Below are 18681 nucleotides of genomic sequence, written 5' to 3'. Positions count from 1 at the left end.
GCAATTGACGCTATCGGAATCCGAGGCATCTATATGCTAATGTCGAGAATTCATTCGTAGATATGAGTATAGATCTAGAAGTATATATCTGAGCGTCCCGAGCTGTGTCATATTTCCAGGAGTTTAAATCTAAGAATCTAACTGCAAAAAACATTCAATAACTCCGTCACCTGTCATATTGATATACTATCTTACCTATTTCAGTCCATATTGTCTCAATATCCTCCATCCCAATTGACCTTCACATGCTTCCCTACATCATCCGGCCCAGACACATTAAGCCGAACGCCGACAAGAGCTACCCCATCCCAAATTTCCAAACCCTACTCACCCTCCTCAATCCCTTATTCCTAACCCCCTCCAGGGCAAAATCCAACATCAAAACCCGAACAATGAACAAAGAGAACGAGCGGGGCAATCCCCCCCAACCCCAAAGCTCAAACACAACCCCAGCGCCAACCCCAGCCCCATCATCAACCTCAAACACTCAACCCCCTCCGAACCCCTCGCTAGCAACCCGCATCCAAACCTCCGCAACAGCCCTAGCAAAATCCGCATTCAACCCAGGCTCCGACATATCCCACACCCTAGCATCAAGCACAAGCAGCAAACCAGCCGGTCCATCCCTGCCAAACACACAGACAAGCAGGGATCTATCCACACACACACAGCAAGGAGCTCCCAGCTCCGGGTCTGCATCTACACCTACATATGCAGCGCAAGCCTTCCGCGAACACGATCCATCAACAGGTGGATTCGCTCTACCCACCTTGACAGAAGATGAATTCCAGAGAACTGTATACGAACACGATGGGATAGATGCGACAATCGCAACCACAACTACAACTACAAATCAACCCCAATCCCAGTCCAGCCACGACGACCTCCAAACCCCTTCCTCAACTTGGAAAGGAAAGGCACGCGCCCACGACCCAACACAACACCAACTCGAAACTGTCTGGCAGCGCCAATGGGACACGAATGAGCAGAAATATATACCAAGCACAGACGACGGCGCAGCGGTGGTGTCCCTCCTATCCGATACGAACTTCGATCCGAATTTCGAAGACCCGACGACCCTTCCAGATACGGAGATTGATATTGCGGCTGCGCCGGCTCCGCTTTCTGCTGCGGAGAGAGAGGTGCTTGATTCGTTTCTGAAGGGGACGGGGACAGAGGAGGGGAGAAGTGAGGGACGGTTCACGGGTGCGAGTCTTGTTCCTGATATTGATGTTTTTTTGAGTCAGGGGGTTGGGAGTGGGGTTGGGTTTGGGGAGGGGAATGGTTTGAGTTTGGGTGGTTCGACTTCTACTTCGCTTCGCGATGCGGTTTTGATGGATCTTCCTGGGGCTGGGGATTGGGTTAGGGTTCAGGAGAGGTATCATGATGAGGTTTGGGGGTATTTGGAGCCTGTGCTTGAGGATGCGAAGACGGAGATTGAGAAGGGGGTTGGGGAGGGGACTGGGGGTGGGGAGGATGGGCCTGCTGTTAGGAGGTTGAAGATGATTTTGATGCATATGAAGGGGTGATTGGACTAGTAAGAGGGTTGGTCACGGGCTCTTTTTGAAAGCCTCTAGGTTTGTTTTGATATACCATGTACATTTATATGTAAGTATTGGGCTGGATATGCGATAGGTAGTAGGGCGTTTACACTGGAGCACTCGGTAGTATCTTGCTGATTGTATCAAGATGGCCCGATAAAACAGGATTGTTACTGGCACTGACTCTACCTCAACACCCATCGGGCTTCAGGATTGGCCAGCTCTCTTCTAACTACTGAGCGTGCCAGAGCGTTCCAAGGGTCTAGGCGCAATCCTCGAAGCCCTAGGTTAAGCCCTAGAAAGATGGACAAAACAACCCACCACTGCTACGACTACAACTACAAGTACATTAAACACCAAAATCTATGATTCCAAAGAATATATTCCAAACAAGCCATGTATGTATATTACACAAGAACCAAATTGAATCCAAGCAGGATCTTAGATCCACACTGGAAGTAAGCGTGCCGAAGCCAGCACAAGAAACAACAGAAAGAGACGAAATGGGGGTATGAGCGATCACACGCTGGAGGATCATATTTCATCGAGGGAGGAGAGCGGTCGTCAAGGGGAAGAGGTATGAGAGAAGGAAGGGGTCGCTAGAAGCATCTACAGCTCCAGGCTAGGGGTCTGACCCTTGACACGACCGATCACAGTCTGAGCGGCGTACTTGGGGATGACCTCATCATCGTGAAGCATAGCGAACTCCTCGGTAGCGTCACGACCCATGAAGTTGTACAGGGCGTTTGCGCCACCGGGGTGCTCATCGACCCAGTTGGTGAGATCGAGGACGATGCCCTTGACCACGACCCAGAGGGACTCCTTGGTGTTGTGCTTGGCGACTTCCTCCATGGAGTACTCGGTCTCTGGGATCTGGAAGTTGGCAGGATCAGGCTTGGAGGCGGGGGCCTCGGCGCCGGCGGCAGGGGCAGCGGGGGCAGCGAGAGCGGGGAGGCTGGTGCCGGGAGCGGCACCGCCCCACTCGACGGAGATCTTGCCAGGGGTGCTGGGGTCGATGTGGAGGGAGATCTGGCCGAGACGCTGGGAGGCGGTGGAGGAACCAGTGGTGATGAGCTTCTGGAAGAGGTGCTGGGAGGCGGAGTCACCAGCGACACGGCCGTAGACGACACAGCCGAGGAGGGAGGAACCGCCAAGACGGTTGGCGCCGTGGACGCCGCCAGCGAGTTCACCGCAGGCGTAGAGGCCGTCGAAGGGCTTGTGTTCGCTGTTGAGGACCTCGGCGTGCTCGTTGATCTCGATACCGCCCATGGTGAAGTGAAGGACGGGCTCCATGAGAGCGACGTGGAACTCGTCGTCGAGCTTGAAGGGCATGTTGTGGAAGAAGCGCTTGTTCCAGGGGTCCTTCTTCTTGCCGTCGGCGATGAGGTTGTACTCGTCGAAGGTCTTCTTGAGGGCAGCTTCGCCGCAGCCGATTTCGGCAACGAGCTCGGCACCGGTCATCTTCTTCATCAAACCACGGCCGGAGTAGTGACGGGTGTGGAAGTCCAGGACCTTGGAGGCCTTGCTGTTAAGGACGAGACGGATGGGCCACTTGCCCTTCTCCTTCTCTTCCCACATCTTGCCGGAGACATAGTCACGGTGGCCGAGCTCGTCAGAGAAGCGCTGGCCGTCGGAGTTGAGGAGGAGACCACCTTCACCACGGAGGGCCTCAGCGGCCAGGAACTTGAACTTGGCGTTGGGGTCCTTGGGATCGACGAGACCAGTGGGGTGGACCTGGACCTTGTCCATGTCAATGCCGTTGGCACCGATGGCCATCAGCATCTTCTGACCGTCACCGGTAGCGTGGGTGCCGTTGGTGGACGACAGACCGAAGGTGTCGGGACGGTGCTTCTTGAGGAGGGAAGTTTCACTGAAATCAGCGGCGTAACCACCGGTAGCGAGAACAACGACACCGTCGACGGACTTCTCCTCGCCGTTGACGTTGTAGGTGACACCAGTGACATTGTTACCAGACTTGTTGATGGAGGTGACGTTGGCCTTCTTGATGATCTGGACACGACCGGGCTCCTTCTCGGCAAGGTCCTCCAATCGCTGCATCAGGGCGTAGGTGATAGCCATACCGGGGAACTTGGCATCGTGGCCACGGTGTGTGCGGGGGTGAGTGTGTCCACCGAGACGGGAGACGAGAGTGAGGTCGAGGTTGAAGACATCCTGCAGCCACTCAACGGCGGAGGCGGACTTGTAGGTCAGGACCTTGATCAGGTCGGGACGGGCCTTGTCACGGGCGGACTTGAGGGTATCGTCGTAGAACTGCTTGACGCTGTCTTGGATACCGAGATCGGTCTGGGTGCGAGTGAGGGCACCGTTGATACCGGAGGTGGCCTTGGTAGAGTTACCACCGAAGAAAGCCTGCTTGTCCAAAACGAGAACGTTACCACCGTTCAGGTAGACAGTGTGTGCAGCGCTGAGGCCGGAGACTGGAGAGGGTCAGCTGGATATGGAGAGAATGCGGGGAGAGATTCTTACGGCCACCACCGACCACAATTACTTGAGGTGCAGCCATTTTGATATGTGTAGAGATAAAAGGTAAATATGGGGGAAAAAATCAGAAAGAGAGAGAGGACGGATCTTAAAAAGGTTCGGGGGAGGTCAGATGCCGACGGTGTCTATCGGCCGAGGCACAAAAGACGTGGGGAGATGAAAGATGGGGTACCCGCTGTAACAGTAATTGGCTGCCTCTGGTTTGTCTGTTTCATTACGATCTGGGGAAGGGGGAAAGGAGATATCACATGCGATATAATCATTGTGTGTAGAACTAATTTAACTGCATCAACCTGTAGTCTAGAATGTTGCATTTTCACATGCATTTGCATCATCTCACATTCCAGTTAGCAATTCCAGGAGAATGGAAAAAGACGGTATCAAGTACGCCGGAAAGTCACCGGAATTACATAGAGTACGGAGTGCTACGTATTTTAGAGAAACCGAGAATCAGTGTGACATTAAATTCCGGCTTCCTCGGTACATGTACATTGTACAGAGTGATGATTAGCTGTGCTGTGAGCCTCGGAATAATGATCGCGGTCCGGAGTTCCCGAATTCTGCATGGCATGATGATGAGAAAGTACGATGTCTTATACTTGAATCGTTCATACCGAGATATCAACCCAAGATATACAATGAAAGTAATGATACGGCGTTGGATATCCAACTGGATCACTTGTCATGAAAGATCAAGTGGACAGAAACCGGAAATAGGCAAATTCAGTTGCCGGATGAGGAACATAGGAGCTCTGATTGGTCCAAGGGGAAAGATGGGGCTGACCTAATCCGGGGATGGGAGTTGCCCCAGTCGGACTGATGACCTCATATGTCACCGTGTGCTTCTATCCAAATGCCGAAGTGGAAGGTGGGCTCTGGCCATTTTGTTCAGTATAAGCTTGGGGAATGCCTCGACTCCAGATATGGACTGGATCAGCTTCGTTCTTGTCAGACTCCACATCTTACAAGCATATTGCGAATCTCCGCGGACGCTCGGGTCAATACCCACTGAGAAAGTATACTTCTCGTACGAGACAAATGGGCAAGAAGCATCAAAATAAACGAAGATATAGTGCAGGCTTCTGAAGCAGGTACGAAACCTGCAATGTGTCTGTGCAGCCAAATAGCGTTACACAATCAAAAAATCAAAACGCCGATGCCAGATCCAAAACTCCTCCTAATCCATCCACGTCACACTCTTCGTAACCAAGAACTCATTCAATCCCTCATCAGTATTGAACCGACCCCATCCACTATTCTTCACACCGCCATGAGGAAGAGCTGGTTCATCATGGATTGTCATACTATTGATATGAACCGCCCTGTAATCAAGTCAGCCAAAACTCTCCACAGATCCACAAATCCACCCAGATCCGAAATCTGGGTCTGGAGCACGACGTACCCAGATTGAATCCGCCGGGCCATCGCCAATCCCTTCCGTAGATCCTCCGTGAAAACAGATGCCGAAAGTCCATACCCACTCCCATTCGCAAGACGGATCGCCTCATCCTCGCTGTCGAAGGGCATGCACGCTGCAACGGACGCAAAGGACTCCTCCTGCCACAGCGCCATGTCTTCCTTTACGCCGCCCAGCACGGCGGGCGCCATGCGTACCCCCGAGTCGGTCGGGATGCTGTCTGCAGACCCAGAGATGAAGTGTGCGCCTGCTGAGACGGCGCTGGCGATGAGGGCTTCGACGCGAGTTTTGGAGGCTGTGTTGACGAGTGTTGGGGGGAGGGCTGAAGCTTCGGCGCCGGCTGCGAGGGCGTGTTGGAGGGCTTCTACGAAGGATGGGAGGATGGAGGTGTGGACGAGGATTCGGTCGGTTGCCATGCAGATTTGACCGGACTAAACAGGACAGAAGTGGGTTAGATATTGACTCGGAGGTAGACGTAGACGTAGATATGCAGTGTAACTTCAACTCACATTTAGGAATGCTCCCGCCAACACACCCTGCACGGCAGTCTGTAGATCAGCGTCATGACACACGATCGAGCTGTTCTTCCCGCCCAGCTCCATGAGACAAGGCTTCAGGTTCTGACCGCAGGCTCGCGCGATCTTCCGACCCACAGCTGTGCTACCGGTGAAATTGATCTTACGCACGGCCTCGTGCTCGATCATAGCATTAACAACCTCGGGTGCATCCTGCGGGGCGCAGTGGATGATATTCAAACACCCAGCCGGGAGACCAGCATCTTCAAAGGCACGACCAATAGCCCAGTAGCAGCGGGGAGTTAATTCGGAAGATTTGAGGACCGTTGTGTTGCCAGCTGCGAGGGCGCAAGCAGCGGACCGAATACCGAAGACGTAGGGAGCGTTCCTATCGAACCAACAATCAGCGTCTCGATTAAGTACATTTCCATGGTAATATGAACGACTCCCGCTCCCGTTCCCGTTTCCCGGAACCAGGAACAAGACATATGCGAGTCGAGGTACTCACCATGGCACAATCCCCAAAATCACTCCCATCGCTTCCTTAAAGACAATCGCACTCTGTCCCTCTGTCTCGACGACGGGTACACTACCACAGATTGACGTAATGCGGCTTGCAACCTCGCGCAACATGCGCACTGCAAGCGGGACAACGAACCCCGCCGAGGCGCCTACGTCTGCGCCCATTTCTTGACGCATGTACCCGGCATTGGCATCGATGCGGGACTCGAGGATATCAGCGGCTTTGAGGAGGATGTCGCGTCTCACGGTTGGTTTTGTCTGCGACCATGAGGGGAAGGCGGCGTTGGCGGCTTCGACGGCGCGGATTGCATCTTGAGGTGTTGCAGCGGAGGCGGACCAGATGGTTGTGTTGGTGTAAGGGCTAACTACGGGGAAGGTGTTGGGGGTTGTTTCCTCATGGCCGTTGATTAGGAGGGGGACGGTGAGTTCGATAGCCATAGTGGGGGAGGGGTACAGGGTATGCAGTATAGAACGTCCAGTGTGAGACCAACATATGCAGGTCTAAAGACAGGGAACATTATCGATAAATATTTTTTATTTTGCTTTACATATTCCATGTCGGTTCCACTAATCCAGAATTCGGATTTGACGATCTTTGCTGACTCCCTTGGCACTATTCCGCGCTATGCGACTACTATGTGGCTCAAACCTCTTGTTTGCCTTTTGGGGGGGGGTTGTTCTTTCACCAATGCGGGCTTTTTCACGGTGGATCGGATTGTGCCCAAATTTGGAAGGCTACGTTGAACACCGAATCGGCACATTCAGGGGTGTTTGAGGGATCGACACAGTGAGGTAATTGAAGAGACTGACAATAGACCCACTGTGTATTTGGAAGAGGACCTTTACCCATTTATATTCGTCTCGGAGCCCCCCACTTGATGTGGCTTGCAGAGCGGTTTATGTTGTCAAGAGTGATCCGATGTGCATATCTTCATATACCCCGTAAGAAGTCCAGAGTACCTACTTCCACATCTGGATTCGCAGTATGTTCTTCCATACTTGGCAAGTGAATAGCGTGGAAAAACCACGCTATTGACTGCGCGGGATCTACATGTCAGGTTTTAACCGAAACTCGGGAGAGCCCTCAACCGTGGATGAGGACCCGGTGGCGCTTATGGGTGCGGGTGGCTTCAGGAAGTATACAACGGATAGATGGGATAACGTACAGACGAGAACGGAGTTTGGAGTATGAACTATGATGTAGGAGTATAAAATCAATAGTTCACTAACTCTGATCTCTACAGGGTTCTCAGAGTTCGCATGACTCGGGCTATCAGATGGCGATCGGAGGGAATATCTTTCCTCATTTGAGAATATCCACTTTGGATCCACTGGCCTATTTGGTAAAAGTGTGTTATGTTCGAAACAATCGAGAGAATCTCCTTCGTGTATGCTATCTTGTTGCAATCGACCCAAGTCCGAAAATCAAAAGTAAAGAAGTAAATGTTCAGGTCAGCCCCAAGATGTAGATCATATCACCTTCACGTGGCATTGCATATATCCCGCACAAACCCTCACCTCATCAGGACAATGATCGGCCACTAGGAGTCTCGAGGAGTGGATAAAGTGGAATGTGGAATTTTGAGCTCGTCTAGGGTACCAGCGCTTCGGGATCTGAACATCCGCGTACCTACATGTTTTATACCAGACACGCCCGATCATCTGTTGCCCATTCATTCTTTTTTTAATTCACACTTTGCCTTTTTCTGTTGAGCACCCCACACTCCTTTGAATACCGCCTGAGAAGTGCAATGGCGCCAAGCAAGAAAGGATGGCAGATGATTGTGATCGTTTCGGTCTTGGTCGCCCTATGTTTGATCTCTGTAGTGTTGCGAGTCTTTGCTCGCCTTCGGAGGAGAGTTGGGTTCGGCGTCGACGATTATCTGAACATGATCTCTATGGTGCTCCTCCTTGCCATGTTGGTTGAGCTGGTTCTTTGTAAGAGATGACTCTGGATTACAATCGAATTCAATACTAACTTGGCATAGGGTGTGCAATCGGAGGAAATGGAGCACACGTCCTGGATCTCTCACCGGAAACACTCATGAACTACTGGAAGGTATATATACCCCGCACATCCAAGCCCTAACAACCCAATCTAACACCGCCCAGATCTTCCTCGCCAACCAATTCACATACTTCGTCCTCTGTCCTTGTATCAAAATCTCCATTATCTGCTTCTACCGCCGAGTCTTCGCAACTCCAAAATTCCAAAAAGTCACCTTCGGTCTAAACTGCCTGATCGCCGCCTGGGGCACAGGGATCTTCCTAGCATGCGCAGGACAATGTCGACCACTCCGTGCATACTGGGACCACAGCATCGAAGGCTCATGTTTTGACGCTCAGGAATTCATCATCGTCAACCAAGCCTTCAACGTCTTCATCGACTTCGTCATCCTAGTCCTACCAATCCCAATGATCTGGAACCTCCACCGCGCATGGCAGGACAAGCTCGCCCTAAACGGTGTCTTCGCCCTCGGCACCTTCGTCTGCTTCGCCAGTATCTACCGCATCGTCGTCCTCTTCTGGATCAGCCCGACGGACCCAACCTTCACCGTCTACCAGGCAACGCTGTGGACGCATGTCGAGCCTGCTGTTGGCTTGATTTGCTCCAACCTGCCCATCATCCGCGGCTTGTTCCCCGCGCTCAAGTTGAAGAGCTCGCGCAATGGAACTGGTCCGGCGTATATCAATACCGATTATACGAACTCTTTGTTCATGTCGAAGTCTAGCCCTCGCTCACCGGATGTGGAGTTCATCAAGATGTATAATGCCCAGGTCGAGAGCAAATCGCAGGGTCATCTTGGGGATGATCTACATCCCCGGATTATTAATGTCCAGACGGATATTTCTATCCTTCCGGGGAATGACTCGACTACTAGGCTGAACCATTGAGGTGGTGTGCTGTTGATTTACGCCGTTACGATGTGATGATATCTTTGATCTTCTGTTCTTGAGACGGGGGATTGGAAGGCATAGGGTATAAATTCCCTCGGAGAAGGGTTGGGTCTGCTTCGAGACGATTGAATTCGAACACAATGTATAGACACTTCTGTTTGATACGCTTGGGTTGTGGTCATTTGCTGCCATTGCCGGGAGCGAAACCGCCCATTGGAAACCATAATAGGATCCAACAGGGGCGGGCATATCAGTATGCCACCTGGACGCAATCCGCTCCATCCATCCATTCTCTATTTTCCTATACTTTCCTTCACTTTCTGTTGAAACATATACGACTTGCCAAGCCATTTCTTGTATTCAATTACCCTTACCAACCTCACCACAATTCGTTTTTGATATAGATACTTCGGCTTCACCGAAGACTAGAATATGATTTGCATATACCATTCAAACTAAGCCATGTATACTGCATATCCTTCGTGTTCTACATTTTATATATGATTCGTGCCCTAGCTTTGGTTCTCTAGGCTGCACGTCACTTGATTTCGTGGGCATTTCATCATTGAGTAATGCAGCAGCTTCTAGGAGCGCTTGGTTGATAGACGGGTTATGAAGCTATGGCTGTCGTGCTTCAAAGACATCATTTATAATTAAGTATAGCCCCGGAACATAGAGAGGTGTGAAGCACCAGCAAATGAAGCTTGATTTGTCATGGTTCAGGCCGGCTAAAATGATATGCAAAAGTAGGTAGAGGCATGAATTCGTAGATCTTTCATCAAATGGACACTCAGACGAGATAGAGCCGACCATTTAATGCACCATCTGGCTTGTGGCAAATTCCTAGAATCCAGACATTAGTAAAAACAATCTCGTACAGAACAAAATCCACCACCTACCGGGAACTGATCAGAGATACTAGTAGCAACCCGCTCGACATCCTCCGCAAGATCCTGCACACCAAGGTCCCACTGTCTCAGCTTCGTCCCATTAGAAGCACCCGCCGAAGAGCCACCAACAGTCTCAGCATCAAACGAGATAACCCCATCAATCTGATCGATCCGACCACGCAACCGTCCCTGCTCAACCATACGCGCGGCATAAGCCTCCGCCTTCTCACCAGCAGACACGTCACCCGAATCCTGCAATCCCAGAATCGAGCCCAGGTCATTAACATGGATATTCTCATACAGCTTACTCGCCGCCACGAGATTATGTTCGATAACAGCTTTATCGAGAACGGTCGTTCCATCCGCCGTAACAGCAAGCTGGTGTGGGGCAAGTTTCTTCGCGAACGCAGCAACTTCATCCGCCGTCAGGAGTCTATCGAGGAACATCTTCTCCAGGATACCGAATTCTTCCACGGAGGGCGTGCGGTCATCTTTGTACAGACGGGCGAGGGAGCGGGAACGTTGCGGGCCAGCGGGTGCAAGGACAGCGCATCGGATCGCCGCGGATAAGGCCGTGAGACGGTCTTCTTCGTCGACGCCCGACGCGAGACTCACTTTGAAGTATTCCTGCGCGGCGTCGAGGAAGCGACGACGGGCATCGAGGATGCGGGCTTGGGAGAGCTGGAAGTAGAGTTGTGCATCGTGGTCCTCTATTTTGGAGGGGAGGTTCTTGATGCGGTTGAGGAAGGCTTCGGCATTGGTGGTGTCGTCGTCTTCGAGGTAGTAGCGCACGATGCGGATCCAGAGGCGGGCTTTGGCGGCGTCGGAGACTAGACGCTGCGAGCTGTCGATGTGAATGCCTTGTAGGGCGCGGGCGGCGGCTGTGTATTCTTCTTGAGATTCGTAGGCGTCTGCGAGGATCTCGCGGATCTGCGAGTCTTGTTCTTCGACTGAGGCGGAGCGCGTGTGGAGGAGGGTGACGGCGTGTTGGCCGACTTTGATTTTTGTTTCGGCGGGGAGGGATTGGAGGACTGTGATGAAGGCGTCAAGGAGGGGGCGGGCTGCAACGATGCTCACTTCTTCGCTGAGGATTGAGTCGAGGTAGTAGACTAGATCTTGGGCGAGTTCGTGGCCGCTGGAGGTTGCTACCATCTCGTTGAGGAGGTCGGTGTATTGCTGGAGCTTTGTTGGTTGGTGGGGGTTTGTTTCGATGCCCGCGAGGGCGTTGGTCATCTTTTGGGAGGCCATGTTGGTCGATTGAGTGAAGGAGAGGTGGTTAAGAGAGTTGCTGTTGGACGCGGAGTGCTGGTGGGGACAACCGACTGTTATCGATAAGGGGAGCTTGGCTGGACCTCATGTATGTGGACAGACAAACAGAGAAATAGAGCTCATTTAATCTGGTTATATATAGGTAAATTATGTTTTAGGACGTTCCCATAGTTGTGTCTATCCAGAGCTAAAAGTGGATTTGTCCGCGGATCCTTTCTGCCTTGCGAAGGAGGTGGTTTACCATCGGCGTTTTTACTTCACTTATAGCCCTCCAATTCTCGGTCGTATACAAAGCACATCCAAGGAACTTCACAGGTGCAAAACAGCATCATCTTCGATACACAGATTATCCCTACATACTTGATGAATCTGGAGGCTTTGTACCATAGCCAATGGGTGCTTTGAACATATAACTGTGGTCGTCCTATTCCACCTGCATTTCCTTTCATTCCGAGTTGCCTACCGTGATAATAACTCCTCCCAGATAATGCGCATTGTCATTGTACAAGGGTCAAGGGGCAATCTTTGGAAGAGAGGGTTCCGGGCACGTTGCTTGGGAGCCGGCGTGGGTGATAGAGAATCGTCGGGATTATCACCCATACAAGTTCAACATGATTTAATACCTTCGTCCGGAGCTTCAAGCCCTAAAGTGAAATTCTAGATGTACTCGGAAATTGTGATTGTTGTGACGCTGAGACAAATTTCATGAGAGCATACTAAATACACACTTCAGTGTCCAGGTAAATACTACCTAGTTAGTATTAATGCCCAGCAGCTCAAATTGGATTAGTACAGTCAATGTTGATGTGAATGTTGATGTGCACCTGATACTGCCTAAGTAGTTGATTTCCGCGACCTTCCCTTTCCATCTTAGTGCTCAGCCCTTGCCGCTTTCCGCTCTCTGGGTAGAATTGAGCACGGCCCCAAGGATGATATAATCCACACGCTACCCCGGGGCCCGCCTCACTTAGCATCACCTGATCGTCCCATAAGCTCCCGAGGTCCAGCCTGGATGACTCGCTAAGTGTCACCTAACTCTGATTTACTCACTGAGTAGCCTGATCTTACGTCCCAAGGGACCAAATGGTGGGAGTTGGGAAGGACTACTCCTATACGGGTCGTTAGGGGAGCCTGTGATCAGAATAGAAGAGATGCAATGCTATGACTAGAATGGCAACAATTCGATTCTGCATACACGCTAAGGAAATATTTCACCATTGACAATTATTCATTTGACTGCGCAGATAGAAAGAATTAAGAAAAAAGAATTACCCGAGAAAGATGTTCTCCCCCAAGTAATGTCAGGCTGTCAACTTCGAAGGATTGGTGTCAAAAGTTTTGCCAAGCGTGCCAAGGTAGCTTAATCTGCTTTTTTTTCTTTTCTTTTTTTTTTTTCAACTTCAGAGGCTGAGAGATCACAAGCGGTAGCAGTCGGATGAATGAATGGAGTACAACATAGACCTCGGGAGGACTTACGCATTCCTAATCCACATGCTTTACTGCCGGTCTTATAGCGTCGTTCTGCCCGATTTATCTGACTAATCATTGGCCCCGGCTACGGGGGCAGGTATACTTGCGCCCCGCCAGGCATATCAGGGTCCCGACTAGTACGAAGGCAGTTAGCTCGATATACGAGATTCGTAGGCCGTGTCATTGCGCGTCAGTAGCATCCTTACACGGTGAAAGGTTCATCCGCGTGCTATTAATTTCGAGGGAATGTGCGGCTCAGGACCTTTACAGATTCTGGCGTCCTGGGAAGCTGGATTTGGTTTGATTTTATTTGATTTTATCCTCACCATTTCAAAATGCTGTTAGGTCGACTAGTCCCTTCTCAGAGCCTCTCATCAATGTGCTCGGTCCAGGGACTTCGGACCTTTCTATTCTTTCTGCTCTCTTATGTCCTATTCTTCATGGCCGCGTCCAGATTGTCTTCCCGCGATCCAACCTCAATATTTTTTGATCCAATGAATGCCTATAATCCTGTCTATTCAGCTACTAGGATAAAGCAGGCATCTTCATTCCTTGATGCGGCAAACAGTGCTGCAGAGCCTCATATGGCAAAAGGTCCACGGCAACCTCATTTCTGCCTAGGAATTGCCACGATTGCGAGAAAGGGAGCCTACTATTTTGAAAACACCGTGGGCACAATCCTCGAAGGTCTGAGCAAGGAAGAAAGAGCAGACATTCACTTGATCCTCTTTATTGCACACACAGATCCATCGCAGCACCCTGCGTTTGCAGAGCCGTGGCTAGATAACTTAGCAGACCAAGTTTTGCTATACAATGCTTCCGAAATTGATATCGATCATATACGGTCCTTAGAAACAAATGAGGCTAAGATAGCAGGGCGCGAGAAGGCTCTCTTTGACTATACATATCTGTTGAAGGAGTGTGCAGCTATCAACGCGCCATATATCATCATGCTTGAAGATGATATTGTCGCTTTAGATGGCTGGTACCACCGCACTCGAGCCGCCTTGTCTTCTGCCGAGGAACAAACTAAAAAAATGGGAGCCGCAAATTGTGAGTATTAAACAGTACAGATTAGAGAAGTGCTTGACTTCACATCCCTCACCTCTCAATTTCCCGTCATTTTTACTGATAACTTTCTCTACCTAGGGCTTTACCTGCGTCTTTTTTACACCGAAGAATTACTCGGCTGGAACGCCGAAGAATGGCCTGCCTATCTTTTTTACTCCGTTGCCGTCGTCTGCTTCGTCGTCTGCGTCCTCCTAGGGATTCGAAGATTCAAGCCATCTACCCGCATTTTTTTGAACAATATGACAATAATACTTCTGAGCGGGGTATTCACACCATTGTTGATTGGGCTTTTCTTTGCCGCAGGCCGAGTTACGATGCTTCCTTTATCAAACGGCGTACATCAAATGCCCAAATTTGGATGTTGTTCACAGGCCTTTGTCTTTCCCCAGTCCCGAATAACGGAACTTGTGGACCTATACACATCCAAGCGTATCGGCTATGTCGATATGCTCACCGAGGAATATGCAAATGCGAGAAATGAAATTCGCTGGGCAGTGACGCCAAGCGTGATACAACATGTTGGGCGGAAGAGCTCTAAAGGTGCTGACAACGATGCTCCGTCAGTCGCTAAGGTCAAGTCTAAAAATGAGTTGACAATTGCAGAGAGGCTTTGGAATTTTCGGTTTGAGATGAACGATGCAGAAGCTCTGCGAGCGGAACACGACGCTGCGAAGGACCGAGCAGGCTCTTAGTCGTTAATTTCGCTTTTGCTGCATGTCAGCTCCCAGACAAATGTCATTCTTCATCCCCGATTATTTCACGTGTACTTTTGGTATATAATGAATTGTTCTATGGACTTTTGAAAAGCGATGGGCCGAATTGTTGACATGCCATGGGTGCAAGATTGAGAAGATGCAACGACGATAGAGAAGCATTTTCCATTGGTAGATAATAGCCAGACATATTTGCTGCGTAGTGTTCTGCTTGATGAGATATGTGAATGGAATTATCATCCAAAGTCCGAGTCTGACCAATTGGCTGGTAAAATTGGCCGGTCTCATTCACCAAGGCGCTCTCACATCTCCTACAAATGTTGCTACTACTCTTCAGTGAGTGGGAGAATGTAGAATATGGAAAAATGCGGCATATCGACAATGATATATATATTTGCAACTAAACAACTTAAGCAGAACCAAATACCCAATCTGATAAAATGACACCCACAGTAACTACCTATGGCACAATCAATTTGCTGTTCAAGAATCAGTACAATCGAGATACATACCAATGATTGATCAATCCCAGAAGTGATATTTAGATCAAGAGCAGGCCGATACTTTTGCCAGGCATTTCGCGTCAAAGGCAATTTCTCGTTGTGTTGTATACTTTCGCGCACTTCAGCCACTTTTCTATCACCATCTACAATATCAAAGAGTGCCAAGGCGTTTCCATGCCTCTCAATAAGCAACGTAAGCTTTTTCTCATCCTCGCGCTTACTGTCAACGGCAGCTTGATTCTCAACACACATAGTGAAGTTTCCAGACGAGAGAGACCCGAATTTCCATCGCGGGGAGCCTATGGCCAAAGTTGCATCGTTGCTCCCAGGTAGCGTAACAGCCCAGGCAGTCCTAAGTGATAGTTTTCGGTGAAGTTCATATAAAGGTAATCCGGACGAGTCTCGGATTTCGCGACAAACCCGATCGCCGTGTCTTCGCCCAGTAACGGTGAATTGAAGCGAGCCATCCTCGTCGAGGACTTTGTATGCGACTGCTGACTGAGCGTCACCTTGTGGCTTGAGAACAAGTCGAGTTTTGGTGTTTTTGACGTATTCTCTGCGAAGAGCGATGTGGCGAACAGGGGACTTGAGAGCCTTGCGGGGGCTGAGGGAAGGTTTGTGGGATATTCTGGATTGAGTGTATGCTGTCGACATTTTCCAAGGTTGGTTAGATGAGAGGTAGCGGAAGTAAACGGAGGTATGCCATCCTCTTATAATATATAAATCCCTCAAAATATCGCCCGAAATGCCTCATATAGGCACGTGCACTATATATTCCACAATTTAATAGCTCATGTACTATGACTATTAACTAGGTCTACAAAGGCATGAATCTCCCAGTAACAATCAAAACTTTGCGTTGTTGACAGGAGACTTGAATATCTGATAATGGAGCTATAGTACGAAGACCCATAGCGCTCAGGGTTTTAAAACCTCCTTTTGGCGGAAATTCGGTGCCGGAGTGCCTTGTTTTAGAACAGAGAACACTAAGATACCTAAATTACTATTATATTTGCCTTAATGATCAAAGTAACCTGATACGGCTGGCGTTCATAAGTGTCGAAAATGAAGCTTTTGATCTCCAAAAAAATAAACGATATTTCAGTTTACATGGCAATCGAAAGCTTCAGATTTAGATTTGCAAAGCCGCCCGAAATGGGGATATCTCAATTTTTATGGTGACGAAAAGCTTCATTTTTGACACTTCTGGAATTCATTGATTAACCATACACTGTATATAGTGGCGCGGAAAGCGGTGCTAAACAAGGCATTCAAGTCAAAAAAGGGATTTGGATACTGAGCGCTATTGCCCATGGGTCGTCGTATGTTGTAGCTACTGGATCATGACCCAACCCACATGACTCCACACATCCAACCAATACACACGCTACAGGCCACCTGGACTTACTAAGGCAAAAACTAAGAGGGGCTCAAGCGAAGTTTGGAATGGAACACTGCGGCTGGCCAAGCTAGACAAGCAATTGCTTAAACGGCCTACGGGCCGTTCCTCCTTGATGTCATAAAGGAGCATTGACCACACCTCGTCCTGAGTTGTGACTACAATTGCCAGAGTGTGTTGCGGTCACAATCAAGGTGAGCACGTACACGAGTAGGGGATATATACAAAAAAAAAGACGGATATACCAAAGGTTGGAACTGTACGGGGTAGAAAGAGAATGAATCGGGGTGGGTAGTATTGACCAAAGTACAATTTGTCTAGGCCAATAACATTATAACTACTATTCCGTACGGAGTACTCCGCACTCCGTTACTCCGTTACCCTGTACTCCGTAAAGAAACCGTTCTTGATGTCGGTCGATTCTGAGACATTCGCTACTTAGCACATTAATCATCTTGCGGCTATCGATTTCAACCGGTTTTCATTCGTTGATACTTCGGCTATCGTAGAATGGAAAAAACCTCCTTGTGGAACGCACCGGCAGCGCGGGCTTGGCACTATGCTTAGCGTAGGGGGCCGTTTTCGATGGTCCTCCGACGGTTTCCCCTGTATGTATATTTTCACCGCCTGCACTGCCGCCTTGGGGCGGTGAAAGCTTCATCGGGAAGACAGTCAATCGTGCCTATTGCTCAAAGCGATGGCCAGCAATCAACACCTCATACAGCTAGTCTGATAATTAATTGACCGGTAATTTCAGAGGCAAATAGGTCAGATACAAACTGGCCTTAAGAATGAGAAGCTGGAGGGCAGTATCAACAGATACAATTTTCGATCAAGACCGTCATCCCAACATATATTGATGTGTTACTTAACTCCTGAGCTGACTCTATAGATCGAGGATTTTATATGCGGTCTGTTCTGCTTCAAGTCAAACTAGCTCATGAATATACTGGAATGCACGTAATACTTGAATATAGTCTTTTCATGAATAGTTACACATTGCATTTAACAAGAACTAGATATATATAGGCTAATTGGATTAGCGCAGACTCCATCAGAATGTGTTTTTGCGCATACATGCAATATCCAAAGCAGGTTCAAAAGCTACTGAATAAATCTGATATACTCCGTACTAATGTAACCTTACATATACTTTCTTCATTTGCCACAATATTTGACTGTTCTAATACCTGAAACAATAAACACGATTATACGGCGTTTGATATTATATATGGTCTCCTTGCAGGGGACATACAACTTCCGCCCTCCGAAAGAATATGGCGGTCCGGGCCGTCCTAAATCGCCGACTCCTCCGATTTCAGTCTCTTCTACAGTTCCCAGCAATGCCTCTATGAGTTTATCGAATCTTAGTAAGAATATACGCCCATCAAAATCAACACATCAAGTCAAATACGAGGTAGATAAGGTCGGAACAAAGCAGAGAGATGAGAATGGGTCGAAAGAACGGAGCTGGGTTTGGAAACACTACCTCACTTCACCTGAGTCTGGTACCTCGAAAGAATCATAATAACTGTAAGTCCGTATTTGGAGGTATTCTTATGTTGCAGAGCGTTTGTTAAACCAAGTAGATAAATGGTAAACTTGAATCCTAGAAATGTAGCTCTTTTGTTGGCTTCACAGTCGTGTCAGACTTTGTATAAAAATCCTAGTCTAGCAATTGCGGTGCTGATCGAATTAAGACGTGCCTATGTAATGACGCATTGTTGATCAAATGAATAAAATTCAGATTTAAAGCCACCGCTCCCCACCTTCTCTTTGTATGAAGGACGTAGTGTTATGATTGATGACTCACTGAACCTCGAATAAAGGAAATATTCCAACCCTCTCTCTAGCACAAACCTACTGAAATGTCGCAACTAGGTCATGGTGGAAGAATTCAGGTCCCCGAGTCAAATTGGGCCCAGAGCAAACCCGAGGAAGCTTTCAGCTCTCTGAAAAAGTATAGCCACG

The 18681-nt window shown here is 49.2% G+C and overlaps 7 protein-coding genes across 7 annotated transcripts; 3 read left to right on the top strand and 4 right to left on the bottom strand.

The window, feature by feature from the left end:
* Positions 1–245: 245 nt before the first annotated feature.
* On the top strand, positions 246–1529 carry N7500_009227 (uncharacterized protein; the record flags this gene model as incomplete). Its single annotated transcript, XM_056680368.1, has 1 exon — positions 246–1529. The coding sequence occupies one exon, from the start codon at positions 246–248 to the stop codon at positions 1527–1529; it is 1284 nt and encodes a 427-aa protein (XP_056527750.1).
* A 621-nt stretch (positions 1530–2150) lies between these two features.
* Positions 2151–4065, bottom strand: osm1 (putative fumarate reductase Osm1; the record flags this gene model as incomplete). The annotated part of the gene is made up of 2 exons (XM_056680367.1): positions 2151–3979; positions 4029–4065. 2 exons carry the CDS (start codon positions 4063–4065, stop codon positions 2151–2153), a joined length of 1866 nt encoding a protein of 621 aa, XP_056527749.1.
* A 1155-nt stretch (positions 4066–5220) lies between these two features.
* On the bottom strand, positions 5221–6935 carry N7500_009225 (aldehyde dehydrogenase; the record flags this gene model as incomplete). Its single annotated transcript, XM_056680366.1, has 4 exons — positions 5221–5365; positions 5446–5891; positions 5970–6363; positions 6484–6935. The coding sequence occupies 4 exons, from the start codon at positions 6933–6935 to the stop codon at positions 5221–5223; spliced, it is 1437 nt and encodes a 478-aa protein (XP_056527748.1).
* Positions 6936–8248: 1313 nt separating this feature from the next.
* On the top strand, positions 8249–9392 carry N7500_009224 (uncharacterized protein; the record flags this gene model as incomplete). Its single annotated transcript, XM_056680365.1, has 3 exons — positions 8249–8435; positions 8486–8556; positions 8610–9392. 3 exons carry the CDS (start codon positions 8249–8251, stop codon positions 9390–9392), a joined length of 1041 nt encoding a protein of 346 aa, XP_056527747.1.
* Positions 9393–10208: 816 nt separating this feature from the next.
* N7500_009223 (PCI domain-containing protein) lies at positions 10209–11533 on the bottom strand (the record flags this gene model as incomplete). The annotated part of the gene is made up of 2 exons (XM_056680364.1): positions 10209–10238; positions 10295–11533. The coding sequence occupies 2 exons, from the start codon at positions 11531–11533 to the stop codon at positions 10209–10211; spliced, it is 1269 nt and encodes a 422-aa protein (XP_056527746.1).
* A 1931-nt stretch (positions 11534–13464) lies between these two features.
* Positions 13465–14787, top strand: N7500_009222 (uncharacterized protein; the record flags this gene model as incomplete). The annotated part of the gene is made up of 2 exons (XM_056680363.1): positions 13465–14077; positions 14174–14787. 2 exons carry the CDS (start codon positions 13465–13467, stop codon positions 14785–14787), a joined length of 1227 nt encoding a protein of 408 aa, XP_056527745.1.
* Positions 14788–15217: 430 nt separating this feature from the next.
* Positions 15218–15965, bottom strand: N7500_009221 (uncharacterized protein; the record flags this gene model as incomplete). Its single annotated transcript, XM_056680362.1, has 2 exons — positions 15218–15268; positions 15321–15965. The coding sequence occupies 2 exons, from the start codon at positions 15963–15965 to the stop codon at positions 15218–15220; spliced, it is 696 nt and encodes a 231-aa protein (XP_056527744.1).
* Between the last annotated feature and the right edge of the window lie 2716 nt (positions 15966–18681).

Source organism: Penicillium coprophilum (genome assembly GCF_028826855.1).
Source record: "Penicillium coprophilum strain IBT 35676 chromosome Unknown utg000006l_segment0_segment0, whole genome shotgun sequence".
In the NCBI taxonomy this organism is placed as follows: domain Eukaryota; kingdom Fungi; phylum Ascomycota; class Eurotiomycetes; order Eurotiales; family Aspergillaceae; genus Penicillium; species Penicillium coprophilum.
This window is presented reverse-complemented; position numbering and strand designations above follow the sequence as displayed.